At 37.8% G+C, this 17,978-nt stretch overlaps 2 protein-coding genes across 2 annotated transcripts; one reads left to right on the forward strand and one right to left on the reverse strand.

The window, feature by feature from the left end:
* Positions 1-165: 165 nt before the first annotated feature.
* Positions 166-1,135, reverse strand: LOC135612440 (uncharacterized protein At5g39865-like). The gene has a single exon (XM_065108746.1). The coding sequence runs from the start codon at positions 1,062-1,064 to the stop codon at positions 375-377; it is 690 nt and encodes a 229-aa protein (XP_064964818.1). The 5' UTR covers positions 1,065-1,135; the 3' UTR covers positions 166-374.
* Positions 1,136-14,528: 13,393 nt separating this feature from the next.
* LOC103984928 (zinc transporter 8-like) lies at positions 14,529-15,737 on the forward strand. Its single transcript, XM_009402508.2, has 3 exons — positions 14,529-15,110; positions 15,188-15,337; positions 15,432-15,737. Exons 1-3 carry the CDS (start codon positions 14,529-14,531, stop codon positions 15,735-15,737), a joined length of 1,038 nt encoding a protein of 345 aa, XP_009400783.2.
* The last annotated feature ends 2,241 nt before the right edge of the window (positions 15,738-17,978 follow it).

The following is a 17,978-nucleotide window of genomic DNA, read 5'->3' on the forward strand; positions in this document are numbered from 1 at the left end:
TCATCAGAAGCCTCTGTGACATAATGTCAAATGGGAGATAGGCATTCTCTGTGGGGCTTCACCATCGATCGATTTGCCTATCGTTCATCACCATGACCCATCCCAGATCAAAACCAACGCAGAGAAGAAGAAGAACCACAACAAAGATTTGATTTGACAAAGCAGTGAGTAAAGAGAATGTATTACTTGTTAATGGGATCTTTCTCCAGTTTCGATCCAAAATGTCACCACACGAACTAAGTGATCGGTATGCCTAATTACAACTGTCTTCCATTTCCCTTTGATAAGAAAAACATGAAAGGGAAAGGGACGAACCCTTCTCTTGTTTGTTCTTCCAAGAAAAAGGAGGGGAAGGATCGGCCCTGCGATCTCGATCAGACGGCTGACGTGAGGCAATCGGGGCAACGAACGAGGCCGTTCTCGTTGCACTCGTCGCAGGCCCGGAAGTCGCCGCCCTTGTCGCTGTACCGCTTGTGGCTGCCGCTGCAGACGGCGCAGAGAACGAAGCGCACGCCGCCGCAGCGGTTGCAGACGGAGGTAGCGGGGGCGAGCCCGTCGATGAGGGCCTTGAGCTCGCCGGACTCGTGGAGGCCGTGGATCTCGTCGGCGCCGCCGAGGCATCGGCCGGCGAGGAAGACCTGGGGGAGGGTGGGCTGGGGGCAGTCGAGGGCGGCCTGGAGCTCGGAGAGGAAGCGGGGGTCCATGGAGAGGTCGCGCTCGTCGACGGCGACGCGGAGGCCCCGGAGGATGGAGCGGACGGAGCGGCAGTCCTCAAAGGTGCGGCGGACGACTCGGAGGGAGGTGAAGTAGAGAACGAAGACGCCGCGGCGGCGGCGGTCTAGGGGGTCGGAGGAAGGGGCGGAGGCGGCGGAGCGGAGGGCGCGTAGGGCGGTGGAGGCAAGGCAGGCTCGGTGGAGGATGCGGCGGAGGGCGTGGGAGGAGGGGGGCTTTCCGGGGCCATCGTCGAGGATGGCGTGGAGGTCTTTGAGGGTGGGGGACGAGAAGGAGGGCGAACGGCAGGCAGCGCCGGAGGATCGTGTGGAATTCACCCACGGTGGCCACATGATAGGGGGAAAAGAGAGAGAGGGGAAGGGGGGATGAGCCGAACCTTACGAGAGGCGTGAGAGACGGATGTAGGAAATTACGGGGTTTGGTGCTCGTTCCCTCCGTTCTTAAAATGGTTGTACTAAACAAACAGCAATTAAGTCACTAATACTATATATATATATATATATATATATATATATATATATATATATATATATATATATATATATATATATATATATATATATGTATATGTATATGTATATGTATATGTATATGTATATGTATATGTATATGTATATGTATATGTATATGTATATGTATATGTATATGTATATGTATATGTATATGTATATGTATATGTATATGTATATGTATGTATATGTATATGTATATGTGTATATATATATATATGTATATATGTATATATATATATATATGTATATATATATATATATATATATATATATAGTTATAGTTATAGTTATAGTTATCCGGAAATGAATTGGGTTTGTGTCTCCTATTTATCTAAAAATATTTCACCCTTCTAAATATCCAAAATATTTTGAATGATTATCTAAAAATAATTTAAAGATCAAAATACTCTTGAATTTCATTTGGTCATGAGAATTTAATGGGTTAGGACAAACAAGTGAAAAGGTCATTTGGGTCCTAAACCATTATAAAAAAATTAATAAATATAATCTTTTCATCCGAAAACTTAATGGCTTGGGTGTCTTTCACCTATCAACCTTCGATCTTTAGATTGTGATCACAAAGAAGAGGTCTCCTTATCTTTGATCCTTGTCGAAGGTCTCCTTATCTTTGATCGTTATTGAAAGTAATCGTAAGGTGATTTTTTTGTAATTATCTCTATAATATCTCTAGAAGAACCCTTATAGGGATTTCTGTTGGGCTGATGGCCCATATTCAACCCATGTGGGCTTTATCAGCCCACAGCTCACACCCCCTCTTAACCTAACCCTAATTAAGATTAAGGGGGTGTGGTGGCTGCGTTTTAGAGGCAGATTAAAGCTATAAAAAGGCAGCAACGAGGCAGATCTTTGTAGCGACGAGATTCCAAAGAGAAGAAGGAGAACAAGGCAGAAGAGGAAGAGAAAGAAAGGGAAGAAGACAAGGACAACGCAGAGAGACTGTTCACAATCATCTAGCAGTGTTCTCATCTCAGGTTAGATCAAATCTACAGTAGGCTCTTGCTGTGATTACTTGGGAGGTTTTAGATATTGTGGGCAGTAACGTGATCCTTGTATCCCAGTTATTCTCTTGTGGTTGTTGCTTGGGTTTTGGGCAAGAGATTGAGATTTGTATATTCATTATTCTCATAGTGGATTATCTCTAGTTTGCCCCGTGGTTTTTACCCTTCACATTGAAGGGGTTTTCCACGTATATCTTGGTGTTCTGTTTGATTGTGTTTCCATTTTATTCCGCTGCGTATTTTGGTCTTCTAGTATTTGTTCCTATACAAAGGTTATTCCTGTTTATATCCCCATCAACTGGTATCAGAGCGGGGTTTTGGTGATTTAATTTTTGTATTTGAACATGGAGGCCAGTAATATTTCTCGCATGATTAGTTTGAATGGAAATAATTGGATGATATGGAAACCAAGAATGGAAGATCTCTTGTATTGCAAAGATTTGTATGGACCTTTGCAAGGGGATAGTGCAAAACCTACAACTATGATAGATGATGAGTGGAAGAGGTTAGATCGAAAAACAATTGGATTTATTAGACAGTGGCTTGATGATAGTGTATTTCACCATGTTTCTACTGAAATTTCTACATATTCTCTTTGGAAAAAATTGGAAAGTCTCTATGAAAGAAAAACAGCTGGCAACAAAGCTTTTTTGATCAGAAAACTTGTGAACCTAAAATATAGAGAGGGTGCTTCTATTGCTGAGCATTTGAATGAAATGCAGAGTATTACTAACCAGTTATCCTCTATGAGAATGTCTCTTGATGATGAGTTGCAGGCATTGTTACTTCTCAGTTCATTACCAGAAAGTTGGGAGACACTGGTGGTTTCCCTTAGTAATTCTGCGCCAGATGGTATTGTCACTATGAGTCAAGTAACAAGCAGTTTGTTGAATGAGGAGTTGAGAAGAAAGAGTTCGGCAACATCTCAGAATGATTCACAGGCACTTATCTCAGAGAACAGAGGAAGGTCAAAGTCTAGAAGCAGTTCACGTATGGGAAGGAGCAAGTCAAGATCAAGAAAAGATATTGTTTGCTATAATTGTGGTGAGAAAGGACATTACAAGAACCAATGTAAGCAACCTAAGAAGAACAAGAAAAAGAGAAAAGAAGTGGAGTCTACAGAGTCAAAGGATAATACTACAGCTATAGTGCAGGGTGGTGATTATTTGATTTTGTCTCCTTCTGATGATATTTTTTCTTGTGTGTGTCAGGATCTTGAGTGGGTGATTGACACAGGTACTTCTTATCATGCTACACCACGGAGAGAGTTTTTTGCTACATACAGGTCTGGAAACTTTAGTGTTGTCAAGATGGGCAACTATGGCACAGCAGACATCATTGGCATGGGTGATATCCATTTAAAGACCAACCTTGGCTGTAAGTTGGTACTTAAGGATGTGAGGCATGTGGTTGACTTGAGGCTAAATTTAATTTCAGTTGGAAGACTAGATGATGAAGAGTATGAAAGCAGATTTCACAAAGGGCAATGGAAGCTCAGTAAGGGTTCTCTTGTTATAGCTAATGGAAAGAAATGTCATACTTTGTACAGGTTGCAGGCTAAAGCTTGTGGTGAGCAGTTAAATGCTACAGAGAAAGACTTCAGTATGGAGTTGTGGCATAGGCGATTGGGACACATGAGCGAGAAGGGGCTGCAAGCTCTTTCCAAGAGAGAGGTATTACCAGATCTCAGAGGTATACATCTGAACCCTTGTATTGATTGTTTGGCTGGTAAACAACATAGAGTTTCATTTGCTAGTGCTGCTTTGTCTAGAAAAATGCATGCCTTAGACCGTGTTTATACAGATGTATGTGGTCCTTTGAGGACAAAAACTCCTGGTGGATCTGTTGATGTTCTTGGTATAAGTGGTGCACTTTATTTTGTCACTTTTATAGATGATTTTTCCAGGAAAGTTTGGGCTTATGCTTTGAAGACCAAAGATCAGGTTATTAATGTCTTCAAAGAGTTTCATGCCAGGGTTGAAAGGGAGACAGAAAGGAAATTGAAATGCATAAGATCATATAATGGTGGTGAGTATATGGGATTGTTTAATGACTATTGCAGGTCGCATGGGATCCAACATGAGATGACAGTTCCTGGTACACCTCAGCATAATGCAATTGCAGAGAGGATGAACCGCACCATCATGGAAAAGATCAGATGTATGCTTTCACAGGCCAAGCTACCCAAAAGGTTTTGGGATGAGGCTTTGAGGACTGCAGTTGATGTGATCAACTTATCACCATGTACAACCCTAGATGGTGATGTTGCAGAGCATGTATGGTCAGGGAAAGATGTTTCCTACAGGCATTTGAGAGTGTTTGGTTGTCGTGCATTTGCACATGTTCCAGATAATGAGAGGTCCAAGCTAGATGGTAAGTCTAAAGAATGTATTTTTCTTGGTTACTCACATGATCAGTTTGGTTACAGGCTTTGGGATCCAGAAAAGCAGAAGGTGTTCAGGAGTAGAGATGTGGTCTTCTTTGAGGATCAAACCTTTGAGGATTTGAAGAAGAAGGCACCAGCCAAGACTTCTGTAGAAGGATTAGCAGATTGTGACCCAGTTATTCCTCCAGTATATCAGGGTGATGGGGGAGATGTGCAGGAAAATAGTGTAGAGCCTGATATTGATTTACCTGCAGGACATGTTGAGCAAGAAGAAGTAGGAGAGCAAGTTCCCGCAGAACCTCAATTGAGAAGATCTTCTAGACAACGTCAACCTTCCAAAAGATACTCTACAGATGAGTATGTAATGCTTACTGATGCAGGTGAACTAGAGAATTACCAGGAAGCAGTTGAGAGTGAGCAGAAAGAGAAGCAATTGCAGCTTCAGAAAATTCATACAGATGACAACGGAGCAGACATGTTGACGAAGACCTTAACAAAAGAAAGACAGGAGATATGCCGACAGTTGGTCGGTATGGCTTCACATTGAGGAGTCATGGGACAGCCTCCCTTATGGGCTGAAGGGGGAGGTTGTTGGGTTGATGGCCCATATTCAGCCCATGTGGGCTTTATCAGCCCACAGCTCACACCCCCTCTTAACCTAACCCTAATTAAGATTAGGGGGGTGTGGTGGCTGCGTTTTAGAGGCAGATTAAAGCTATAAAAAGGCAGCAACGAGGCAGATCTTTGTAGCGACGAGATTCCAAAGAGAAGAAGGAGAACAAGGCAGAAGAGGAAGAGAAAGAAAGGGAAGAAGACAAGGACAACGCAGAGAGACTGTTCACAATCATCTAGCAGTGTTCTCATCTCAGGTTAGATCAAATCTACAGTAGGCTCTTGCTGTGATTACTTGGAAGGTTTTAGATATTGTGGGCAGTAACGTGATCCTTGTATCCCAGTTATTCTCTTGTGGTTGTTGCTTGGGTTTTGGGCAAGAGATTGAGATTTGTATATTCATTATTCTCATAGTGGATTATCTCTAGTTTGCCCCGTGGTTTTTACCCTTCACATTGAAGGGGTTTTCCACGTATATCTTGGTGTTCTGTTTGATTGTGTTTCCATTTTATTCCGCTGCGTATTTTGGTCTTCTAGTATTTGTTCCTATACAAAGGTTATTCCTGTTTATATCCCCATCAATTTCTTCCGAATAGTTTTTAAAATCTTTTGTAGTGCGTACTAATACTAATTTCTTTTTCAATTTTGAACAACAATAACTGTCCTACAAATACTAGTCATTAGACAAAGTGTTTGACTTGTATATGGAATTATTCGTAGAAGAATATTTTTTATTTTTTTTAATTTTGAACAACCTTAATTTGTCTTACAAGTAAAATAGCCAAGATGATAAGATCCATGACTTTTGCAAATCAGTTTGTGAGTCCTCTAACCTATGAGTTAAGATTCAATTCGTTGGACGAGAACGAAACTAATAGTAGTACTAATTCTATTAGCCAAAGGTTATTTTGAATAATCGTTATTTAAGAGAGTGTTTAAGATTCAAAAAACTAATATTTATTTAAGAGGGTGCTTACCCATATTATAGGTATGATGAATTATTTTGTATGATGAATTAATTTAGGGATAAGCACCCTCTCAACTGTTTTAATTATTCGTATATTATAGTTCATTATATAAATATATCAATCTGAGATTTTTACAAACGTTGAAAGGTTCTCATGGAGACAACTATAAAATGACATCTTGCAACCATTTCCTCCTACTTAGCGTCCTTGTGGGAGACCAGAGACGAAGATCGAAGGTTGATAGGTGAAAAGATGCCTGTAGCGTCAACGAATAGTAAATACGAAGCTAGAGTGAAGAGTTCAAATGTTGAGCTTCGGGAGGAAAATATTATATTCATAAGGGGTTCTTTTGACGGTTTAAGGATTGATCAACCTTTTCATCGATTTGACTCGACATGTTATATTCTCACCGAATTCAAGGATATTTTAGTTTTTTTTTTAAATTTTTTATAAGAATAAATGAATAAGAAGCGTTTTACAGAAAAAAAAATATCTTTAAGGATCTTTTTGAGGCAATTGCCCATAAATTTTATAATAAATTAATATAAATATTATAATTTTTTAAAATATATAGATATTTTTAAGATGCATGAACCTTAATTAAAGGTTAGGTGAAAACAATAATATTTTATCATTTTTTTATTTTTGAAATATGTTAAAACTTCCATAATTTCCTTTTAAGATCTCACAATCTCTCATATAAATTACTTTACAAAATCTTATAGCTTTTAAAAAGTCAATAATTAATATTTGTGGGGATTCAGACAAATTAAAGTTCAACTTTAGGGTTTTACAATATTTTATTTCAATAATCAAAGACACTGCAAGTCTAAAATATTATAAATATGTCTTATCCTTTTTATCATCATCTTTTCACATAAGTGAACAGAAATATCTAGACCTTAATTTAAGGTTGAGTGGAAAAAGAAAAGAATTTTATCATCCTTTAATTTTAAACATGTCAAAATATTCTTAGTTGACATTCAAGATTACTTAAACCCTCATAAAATTATTTTATAAAGTCTAAAACCTATGATAATATCAATAATCAAGGTTGATGGGCATTTGAAGTAATTATGATTCAGTTAAGCATTTTTAAATAGTATTATGACTAAAAAAAATGTTTTCTTGCTTTTAGTGCGAAATCATTTATGTTTTATGATAGGACATTTTCATGATCATCTTCATTTTCTATATTTTAAATAGCTTTCCACTTTTAAATTTGCATGCCCTCTATAAAGGTTTTCTTGCTTTTAGTGCCAAACCATAGTGTTTTAAGTTTTGCTTTAGTAATCAATCATTATAATTTCTCATGAATAAAGAAGATATTCACACCTAATCATTAATGCATAAATATTTTTTTAGTCTTATTATTTTAATTATGGTAGTGTTTTAAGTTTTGCTTTAGTAATCAATCATTATAATTTCTCATGAATAAATAAGATATTCACACCTAATCATTATTGCATAAATATTTTTTTTAGTCTTATTATTTTAATTTTGGTAGTGTTTTAAGTTTTGCTTTAGTAATCAATCACTACAATTTCTCATGAATAAAGAAGATATTCACACCTAATCATTAATGCATAAATATTTTTTAATCTTATTATTTTAATTATCGTAGTGTTTTAAGTTTTGCTTTAGTAATCAATCATTATAATTTCTCATGAATAAATAAGATATTCACACCTAATCATTAATGCATAACTATTTTTTAATCTTATTATTTTAATTATGATAGTGTTTTAAGTTTCGCTTTAGGAATCAATCATTATAATTTCTCATGAATAAATAAGATATTCACAACTAATCGTTAATGCATAAATATTTTTTAGTCTTATAATTTTAATTATGGTAGTGTTTTAAGTTTTGCCCTAGTATATTTAATCATTATAATCTCTCATGAATAAATTAGATATTCACACCTAATCATTAATGCATAAATATTTTTTTAGTCTTATTATTTTAATTATGGTAGTGTTTTAAGTTTTGCCCTAGTATATTTAATCATTATAATCTCTCATGAATAAATAAGATATTTATATCTAATCATTAATGCACAAACTCATGAGAACATTTTTCACACCTTAGGTGCGATAATAATAGTACTAATACACTCGATCTCATCAAAACTCTAAAGCTAATCATGCTTGGGAAAGTTCTCATGTTATACTCTTAATGTTAAAACAAGATTAATAATATTATACCATTGATTAAACAAAATAAGTAAAATACTATAAAATAAATAGAAGTTAGAAAAAAAACTCAAATGCATGTGTTCCTATCCTAAATGTATTCTCTCTATCTTGAAATCACCTAAGATATAATCAGGATGTAAATTCTTCTGTATGCACATCCTGGAGAATTAAGAACACACTCTGATAACAGTAAAACCAAACAAAGAATGAGAGATATTACCTGAAAGGAGTTGAGAAAGCAATCTAATTAACTTGTCATAAAAATATATGAAAAGGGGGTATTTATAAGTCTTGTGGTAAACGAGGAGTTGCCATATGACAGCTTATGAGTTTATCATGTGACAGCAATGGTGGAAGAGGGTTGCAATGCCCAGAAAGAGATCTCTCGATCTCTATATCGAAGCTGACGAGCCCTCGCATATGCACTTGTCCTTACCTCGCATCCACACCTTGAAATATGGAACTCTTTGTGATGTTCTCACTGATATCCCACTACAACTCTTATGCTATCTATGTCTACCCACACTACACAATGGGTTTATACCAAAACATCAATGAGAAATGATGTTTAGCCAACAGTTTGAATGCATCCATGGTGCATTTATTATGGTTTTCACACCACTAGGCAAGGCATTTTAATGATTAGCTTCAATATGGTTCTTCTATGATTAACCCTAGTTTTCTCTTTTTTATTTATTGGCTGGCTTTGCTCAAATAAAAAGTTCCTTTCGATTTTATTCCTTCTATTGGCATAATCTTTGGTGTCAAGTAGTAAAGGAGGATAGAACCGATGAATAAGATTGATCGTACCACCCGATCTATATGACGATATTATGAATTTACTTTACTTATCATTAAGAAAAAAGAGGATTGACTGACTATCCAAAAACAAAGGCAGCAAGCACAAGGAATAATTCAAATGGTTCTCAAAAACTCAACAAGCTTATGATGTTATGATTTATATAGTTTATTCAATTAGATGTTAATGTGAATGAATCATAACTATAGACCTACTCCTAATAGATTGATTCTAAAAAAAAATATTCAAATTATAAATAAGAAATCGATAACAAAAATTTACTATACATTTTGATCAGGATTCTTCAATCGGTAACAATGCATGGGTCATGCTTTAAACACAATCACTCGTGAAGCCAGAGATGAATCGGTGAGTGAGAACATCTAAAAGCATAACCCAAGCAAAACAATGTTACCTTCGTTTCGGCTACCTATATTTGATTTAGCGGCTTTATATCATAAACAAATAAAATACTAGTGTACGATCATTAATTAATGTATATACTCATGAGTGTGATGATAGTAACACCGATGCACTGGATTCCATCAAAACTCCAAAGTTAAGTTTGAGCGAGAGTAGCACCCTCGTGAAGTCCTCCTTGTAGAATAATAATATATGATACAGAAAACATGTGAAATATTATAAAAATGAAAATTAAAGCTAGAAAATAAAAAACTTGGAGGTGTGTGATCACTGTCCTAATTATATTCTCTATACCTCGTGCTGACTTTTGTAAGAAAAATTACTTACGATATCGAAATATAGATTATGTCAAAGAATCAAGAGAAGGACCAGCAAAAATCAAACAAAGAAGGGAAGATGTAACTTGAAAATAGTCGAGAAAGCAATATTATTGGGAAAAATTATGAAAAATGATATATTTATAGGTTTTCTAGCCAATCAGGAATCGTCACTCATACGAGAGCAACGGTGGAAGAGGGCTGAAGCATCCATTGGACTCAACGCACATGCATCACTTGTGCGTGGTGAAAGGGTAACGCATAGGGCGTTCCTCTCAAAGGCAAAACAATAAATGTTAGGGGTATTTTCATAATTTTATAAAGAAAAAAAGTAAAAATATAATAAACCCACAAATAATAATTTTTAAAAAAAATATATTATTTTTTATTATTTATCTTCCTAATATTATTGATTTTATTTTTTATTTTTCATAATCTCTTATTTCATCCTCGTTGTCAAAGCTATTCTTTGTCAACATCGATATCATAGTTATTGACTTTGTTCATTGTGGTCTTTACTCGTTACCCTCTCTAATGTCTCTTCGCTCACTTTTCACGTAATTGATGCTCGTAGGACGACCCATCAGTGCTTGCTATAAATATAATTAAATACGATATCACTCAATATAGTTAGACTTCACTCGCCTCCCCCTCGATGTTGCCCTCGAACGAGGAAAAAGAAGATACGTAAGAAGAAGAAGAAAAAAAATTACAGAGATATTTATATCCTTTTTATAAAAGGATAGTTTAAAAATTTTATAATTTTTAAAATAAAATTATAAATATTAAAAAAGATATTTTAAATAGCAATCTCCTTCACCATTTTCTCCATTTAATGCTCCAACAGACCAACGCAAAGTGGCAAGGACCGGATAGGAAACAAAGACAGTTTGAGGGTTCACCAAGTCACGCCAACGATGCCACTCCACGTGATCCCACGTCATGTCCTAAAATTGTATTTGTTTGGTGCTCCGATGAGAAAGCGGAATCGATAACGACATTAATCGTTGCCTTGTTTGCGATCCCACGCACTTGGAATGAGCCCGCCGATCGCAGTGTATCTTGGATGAGATTCGGATTATATATATATATATATATATATATATATATATATATATATATATATATATATATATATATATATATATATATATATATATATTGTAGGCAGAGAGAAGAGAGAGAACATTAGAAGAAGAAAAGGATGCTGTAGAGAGGCTTCAAGTGCTGCAGAGCAATTACAGTAAGGTTCTTCTCCCCTTCTCTTCTCCAATCCAAATTTTGTTTTCGATTTTCCTCTCAAATCTTCGGGAAAAATATTTTAATTTTTCTTTACATTAATATTTTTATTCGTAAGACTTTCATAAATATTAAAAATTTTATAATAGTTTAACATGATTTTTTATTAGTCTTAAAGACTAAGAGGATACTCTCGACATACATTGGATTGGATGTGAAGCTTTATCACTGTTCTTAAACTTAAAAACACCTAATTTTATTCTTAAGCATGTAAGAAAGATACCGAGTCTTGTCTAATTCCATATTGAATTTTAAGTTGATCAGATTATTTACCATTAATGCAACAAGCAAATAGTGGGGAAGCAGTACATGTTTTGATCCGATTGATCATTTCGTAGGAAATATGCAATAGGTCTATCGTTTTTTTAGGCATAGCGATCCATGAAAACTTCTCATAAACTTCCTTAAGATCCAACTTTACGATAATATATGGATTTTTATCATGAAAATTAAATATTGAATACGTAATTTCTTGAGCTACTATTAACTTCGCTTTGGCTGTTTGTATTTGATTTGGCAGCCTTCTATGAAGAATCCCGATCTCTTGTGAATAAATAAGATATTAATGTATGATCGATCGATAATGCATAAACTCATGAGCATGGATTTTACGATTCGAGTGTGACGGTAGTAGCACTAACGCATTATATTCCATCAAAACTTTAAAATTAAGCTCGAGTAATAGTAGCATCCTCAGGAAATTCTCGTGTTGCACTCCTAATATCAGAATAAGAATAATAATATACAATAAAAATATGTGAAATATTATAAAAGTAAATAAAAATTAGAAAATAAAACTCGAAAGCGTGTGATTGTTGTCCTTAGCATATTTTCTTTGTCTTGTATTGACATTTATGAAAAAAATTACTTAAAAATATAATCGAAATATAAATTCGATTATATGAACATAGTAGAGAATCAAGAGAACTCCGACACCAGCAAAACCAAATGAAAAACGAAGATGTGACTCGAAAAGAGTTGAAAAAGCAACAAAATTAAGTTGTAAAAAACTATGAAAAGTAGATATTTATAAGTTTTTTTTTTTTGCCAATCAGGGACTGCCACATGACAACTTGCAAGTGCACCGTATGACCATGGAAGAGGGCTGAAACATTCGTTGGATTCAACGCACACATCATCACCTGCGTAGGACGTTACTCTTAAAGGCAAAACAGTATAGGGGTATATTCATAATTTTAGAAAGAAAGAGTAAAAAAAATATGCATAAACCCGTAAATTATGATTTCTCCACTAAAGCAAATAATAAAATATTATTTTATTATTTACCGTCATAGTATTATTGATTTTATTTTATTTTATTTTATTTTCTTCTCTTCTCTTCTCTACGTTCTCTTATTTCATTCTCATTATCAAAATTGTTCCTTGCTAGTATTGGCATCGTCGTTAACATCGATACTTTTTACGGACACTACTTGCTATCTCCTCTAATGTCTCTTAGGTTGTTTTTAATGTAGTTGACATGAGTGCGATGATCCACGATACTCATCGCATGTGTAGTTGGAGGCGAAGTCACTCGATATTGTCAACGTTATCCTTCCGAGATGCGTAAAAAGAAAGAAGAAAAAAAGGAGAAGATATTTCTATCCTTCTATAAAGGGGTCAACGTTGCCGCTCCACGTGATCCCACGTGACATCCTGAGACTGTATCGTTTGGTGCTCTGCGACGAGACAGTGGAATCGATACGGACATTAATCGTTGCTTATTTTGGGATCCCACGCACTTGGAATGAGCCCAAGTATCGATAGGTGCATGCACTGAGCTCGTGTCCAAGTCTGACTACGAAGTAGAATCTGAATTAATCGAGGAGTGTATGTATGTTTGGATGAGATTAGGATTGTGTTGGAGTTTTCCTTATCAGAGTCGGTGTCTTATGCAACCTATAATCGCCTATATATGTAACGCTCGTTAATGAACGGACAGACAGACAGAAGGGAGACAACATAAGAAGAAGAAGAAGAAGGAAAGGATGCTGTAGAGAGGCTTCCGGTGCTGCCGAGCGATTACCGTAAGGTTCTCTCTCCTTCTCTTCTCGCTACTTCGAGCTTTGTTTTTTATTATTCTCTCAAACATTAGGAATAAATATTTCAAGTTGTTTTTACATTAATTATTTTATTCTTAAGACTTCCATCATGTTAAATAAAAATTATTTTAGCATAATTTTTTATTAGTCCTAAAGGCTAAGAAGATATCATCAGCATACATTAGATGTGAAGTTTTACCACTGTTCTTAAATTTCTTCAATAAATATCTCCTCAAAATGTGATAATTTGATTTAATCTTCTCCTCAAAATGATCAAATTAGGATAGTATTTAGAATTTTTATCCCTTTCATTTAGCCATTTAGTTTATTTCCAACTCACCTTTAAGACACATTAAAGAATTCACTTCAATAGGAACATCAATCGAGTTTTCAAAATATATTGATTTTTCAATCGAGTTTTAAAATTGATTAAAAATACTATCATACTAATTCACTCTTCTCCTCGATGCCATTAAGATCATAACATTAAGGTCTACTAGTGATCCTCAATACATAAGTGATTGATTCTTTGCCACCTGTATCAATATATAAAACAATAAAAAAGATAATAATACTTGTAATTGATTGATAATTAAAACCTTGTCATGAAATACTTGTATAGTATTGCACCCGTCGACCAATGTCTGTCTGTAGCTACTTGTCATGCTACGATTTTAGTTCCCATACAAGTAGAGGATCTATCACAGATGTTAAACTCTCAACATTCCATTGATTTTTACCACCATATCTGTGCATGACACTATTTCTTCGATCTACGTAGCTCAAGTCTCACCGACCTGAGTTCAAATCGTACTTAGTCGGAGATTAAGGTTTCTCTAACGAATGTCAAACCCATTGAATTCCAAGTATTGTAGAGATCAAAAGGTAGATGTTCAGTCTAACAATACAAGTAGAAGAAATAGTAGTTGTTGTACCCACAAATTAAATGACGAATTATGTCGACACTTTGTTGATTTAAAGAGAGAAGGGAATTTATTTTTGGATGGAGTTTAAGATCGAATTCCTTTCATGGAAGATTACATATCCTTCTCCTCCTCTAATTATGCCAAGTCAAGCCCACGATTCGGGCTTTGTGTGCTCATCGCAGGAAACCCTCTCCTTCCACCTCTGTAAATTGTCAGAAGCCTTCCTCACCTCGCCTTCTTCTTTGTGTGAAGGCATCTCCTCCTCTCTCACGATCGGGAAGGATTGGTTTGGAAGATGAGAGGCGCTTGGCGGTTCTTCTTTCTGGTTCTCCTTCTACTCCTTCCTCTCCTTGTTCATGGCGATGGCGAAGGTGACTGCTCCGCCGACGACGAAGGCCGCGACAGGAAGAAGGCCCTTCCGCTCAAGATCGCAGCGATAGTTTCCATCCTGGTTTGTGGTGGCGTCGGGGTGGGTGTTCCCGTGCTTGGCATGTGGATACAGTCGCTTCGTCCGGAGAAGGACATCTTCTTCGTCATCAAAGCTTTTGCCGCCGGAGTCATTCTGGCCACCGGCTTCATCCACATATTGCCGGATGCGTTCGAGACCCTGACCTCCTCATGTCTGGCCGCGAGTCCTTGGCAGGACTTTCCGTTCGCGGGGTTCTGCGCGATGGTCGGCGCTATCGGGACGCTGATGGTGGACACCCTCGCCACCGGATACTTCAGCCGATTAAACGGTGACAGATTGCGGCCGACTTCATTGAGCGAAGCCACGAATGGCGATGTGGAGGCAACTCACGGTCACACCCATGGTGCCGCTGTGATGCAGCCGGAGGATTCTTCGGCCCAGCTCATCCGACATCGTGTTGTTTCTCAGGTAAGGAACCGATGCTTCACCTTGTGCCTTCACAAACCTTGTCGATGTACCGCGAATTAACGAGAACCGCGAGCTAGGTTTTGGAGCTCGGGATCGTGGTGCATTCTGTGATCATCGGGATCTCTTTGGGGGCATCGGAGTCTCCATCCACCATACGACCGCTGGTAGTTGCTCTCAGTTTCCATCAGTTCTTCGAAGGCATGGGTCTCGGAGGCTGTATCGTTCAGGTACGCTTATTTTGCTGCATGAATAGCTGCTTCTTCTTCTTCTTCTTCTTCCTCCTTAGAAATATTCCTCTTCTGGAGTTCCTTCTCGTTGCAGGCAAGGTTCGATTTCAAGGCAATGGTGACAATGGGGCTCTTCTTTTCGCTCACGACTCCGGTTGGGATCGCCATCGGCACTGGGATATCATCCGTGTACAACGAGAACAGCCCTACTGCATTGATCGTTCAAGGACTTCTGGATTCTGTCGCCGCGGGGATCTTGATATACATGGCATTGGTTGACCTGCTGGCTGCAGATTTCATGCACCCGAGGGTGCAGAGCAAACCGAAGCTACAGTTTGCGTTGAATGTTTCTCTGCTCGCAGGCTCAGGCTTGATGGCTCTCCTTGCCAAGTGGGCTTAAATGTCATGTAATAGTTCTGGTTTGCCAATGGTTGTGCTTAGTTAATTACCAAGAATACATATTAGTTTCCGTAACTCGATGACTTCACCGATGCCTCTGCATGGACGTGTGACTTTTGTCGTATTACCGATCACATGCATTACGTGCACCATGTTTGCCGCCTGAGATGAATAGGAGAGACCCAATGCAGAGTGGGAACAGAGACTCCCGACGCAATCGATTGGAGCACCACCCAGAAGCTGAGCAGGTGGCACTGCTCGTCGAGGATCTCGACGTGCTTGCAGTTGGTCACCCCCGGCAGGCCCGACGCGCGACGGACCTCCCGTAGGGTACCGACGTCGTCGTCGATCACGTGACAGTTTTTTACGAATTACTTGGAGGCCTGCAGCCGGTCGAAACGCCGCACCACCGACCACACGGTGGCCACGCGCGGCCGACGCGACGTGTTGCACCGGCAGCTGGGTTTGGCTTGGAGGACTCATGGAACATGATTGCTCGAACTCGCCTCATTTCTGCCGGTGCGAAGAGGTGGGGAGAAGAAACTGTTTCTTTCTTCTCGTGCAAAAAAGGGCGACGAGGCGACATCGTTGCCTCGTCTCCTCTGCCTACGTGGGGAGAAGAAATGCTACCTTGACGACGTTCAATTTCTTTTCCTCGCGACATCGTCGAGGAATTTTCTCGCTGTACGGATGAGGAGAAGTTGTCGACGATGCCGAGACCATGTCACCTCAGACGAGGAGGGAGAGCAGCGTCAGAACTCCAGGTTCTCTTTTTCTCCCTCAGCTAATACCACCCGGTAGCGGGTGGTAACAGGGCGGAAACAACTTCAATCGATGGTAGCGGGTGGTCCGCATACCGGTCTGCTGACGAACCAGTACGTATTATCCGGTACAAACATTATTATTCAAAATTAAAAACCTTGGTTCAATCCATTAACTACTGCAAAATTCCTACTATGTTATGTAATTATGTCATAGCTACTTAATTCCTACTATCTCATATAACTATATGTCATCTTATTCTATAATCTCAAACACGATTGCTCTGTAAAATGTGGTTTCGTTTAGTTACATGAATGTTAACATGTTGAACTTCTTTTTTCCTTTTAAATTTAGCATGACTGGGTAAATTACAAGAATTACTTCATTAAGGATATTTTTATTACGACTAAAACTAAGTGACTTTGCTTGGGAACACTAGGGTAACATGAAATTTTAGGGAAAGAATTTCATATTATCTGTCATGTAAAAGTCCTTGGTAAGTTTTCATACTTTCTGTGTTCAGTCACAAGTACTCTGTGCATCAAGATTCTTAGGTTGGTTGAATCTCCTGCTAGGAAAGCTTTATGAAGGTGTTAATTGACCTCAACTTCTCATTAGGGCCATTTATAAGTAGATGAGGTTGTCAACTAGTTGCTAGAGGTTGTTGGTGTCTCTGCTGCTAATTATTTCGTTGCCCTTGCAACGGAAAATCACTTTGTAAGAAAATCATCAAGCAGCCTTTTGTTTTGGTGCTTCTTTGTTGAGTGTACGTGTAGCGCATGTTTGCACAGGTATTAATTGTTAGTCATCTTATTAACGCAATTTGTGGTTAAAAAGTATGTCTATTAACCCAAGTCAACTATCGCAATGCTTCTTTTTCAGTGTATGTTAGGGTTTGTGTTTCACATGCGTTCTTCTTTGATTAACTTCATCAAAAGCTCACTTACTAACTTTCAACCAATTCTCTTAATACTGTTCTTTCTGAGTGTCCATTAGGGCATGTTCTCATATGTACTAATTGATCCCATTTGTGGTTAGAAGTTTTGCCTATTCAACTGGAGCCAACTCTTCTGTTGGAGTTGGGGGTAGGTAAGGGTGTTTCCACAGGTATTAATTGACATAAACTTCATATTTGTAGGGCCATTTGTGATTCCATCAACTGCAGCCAACTTTAGCTTTTAGCGTAGGTATCGGACATACAAGAGTTTGACAAATCTGTATGTTTCTTTGGCTGGCATTTTGATGATGTGCAAGTACTTTTATGGTCAACTTTATACTGCTTGAATTTTCAAATGAAAGCCGAACTTAGCTCACCAAGTAATTTACATATTTCAATTAGTTTTCTCATGGATTTGGAACTGTAGGGTATGGTTACGTACTGTCTTTTGGTTTATTGTATCAGTAAGAAATGGAGGGAGGGCGCCCCACTGAATAGAACTGGGGTAGGTTCATTCCCAATGTTACTACGACATGTCCAAAT

The sequence above is a fragment of the Musa acuminata genome, chromosome BXJ2-5, assembly GCF_036884655.1.
Source record: "Musa acuminata AAA Group cultivar baxijiao chromosome BXJ2-5, Cavendish_Baxijiao_AAA, whole genome shotgun sequence".
In the NCBI taxonomy this organism is placed as follows: domain Eukaryota; kingdom Viridiplantae; phylum Streptophyta; class Magnoliopsida; order Zingiberales; family Musaceae; genus Musa; species Musa acuminata.

Coding starts and splice junctions, on each gene's coding strand:
- LOC135612440 (XM_065108746.1), bottom strand. CDS start 1,064: ATGTGGCCACCGTGGGTGAATTCCACACGATCCTCCGGCGCTGCCTGC.
- LOC103984928 (XM_009402508.2), top strand. CDS start 14,529: ATGAGAGGCGCTTGGCGGTTCTTCTTTCTGGTTCTCCTTCTACTCCTT. Junction 15,111..15,187: donor GACATCGTGTTGTTTCTCAG/GTAAGGAACCGA, acceptor ACCGCGAGCTAG/GTTTTGGAGCTCGGGATCGT. Junction 15,338..15,431: donor TCGGAGGCTGTATCGTTCAG/GTACGCTTATTT, acceptor TTCTCGTTGCAG/GCAAGGTTCGATTTCAAGGC.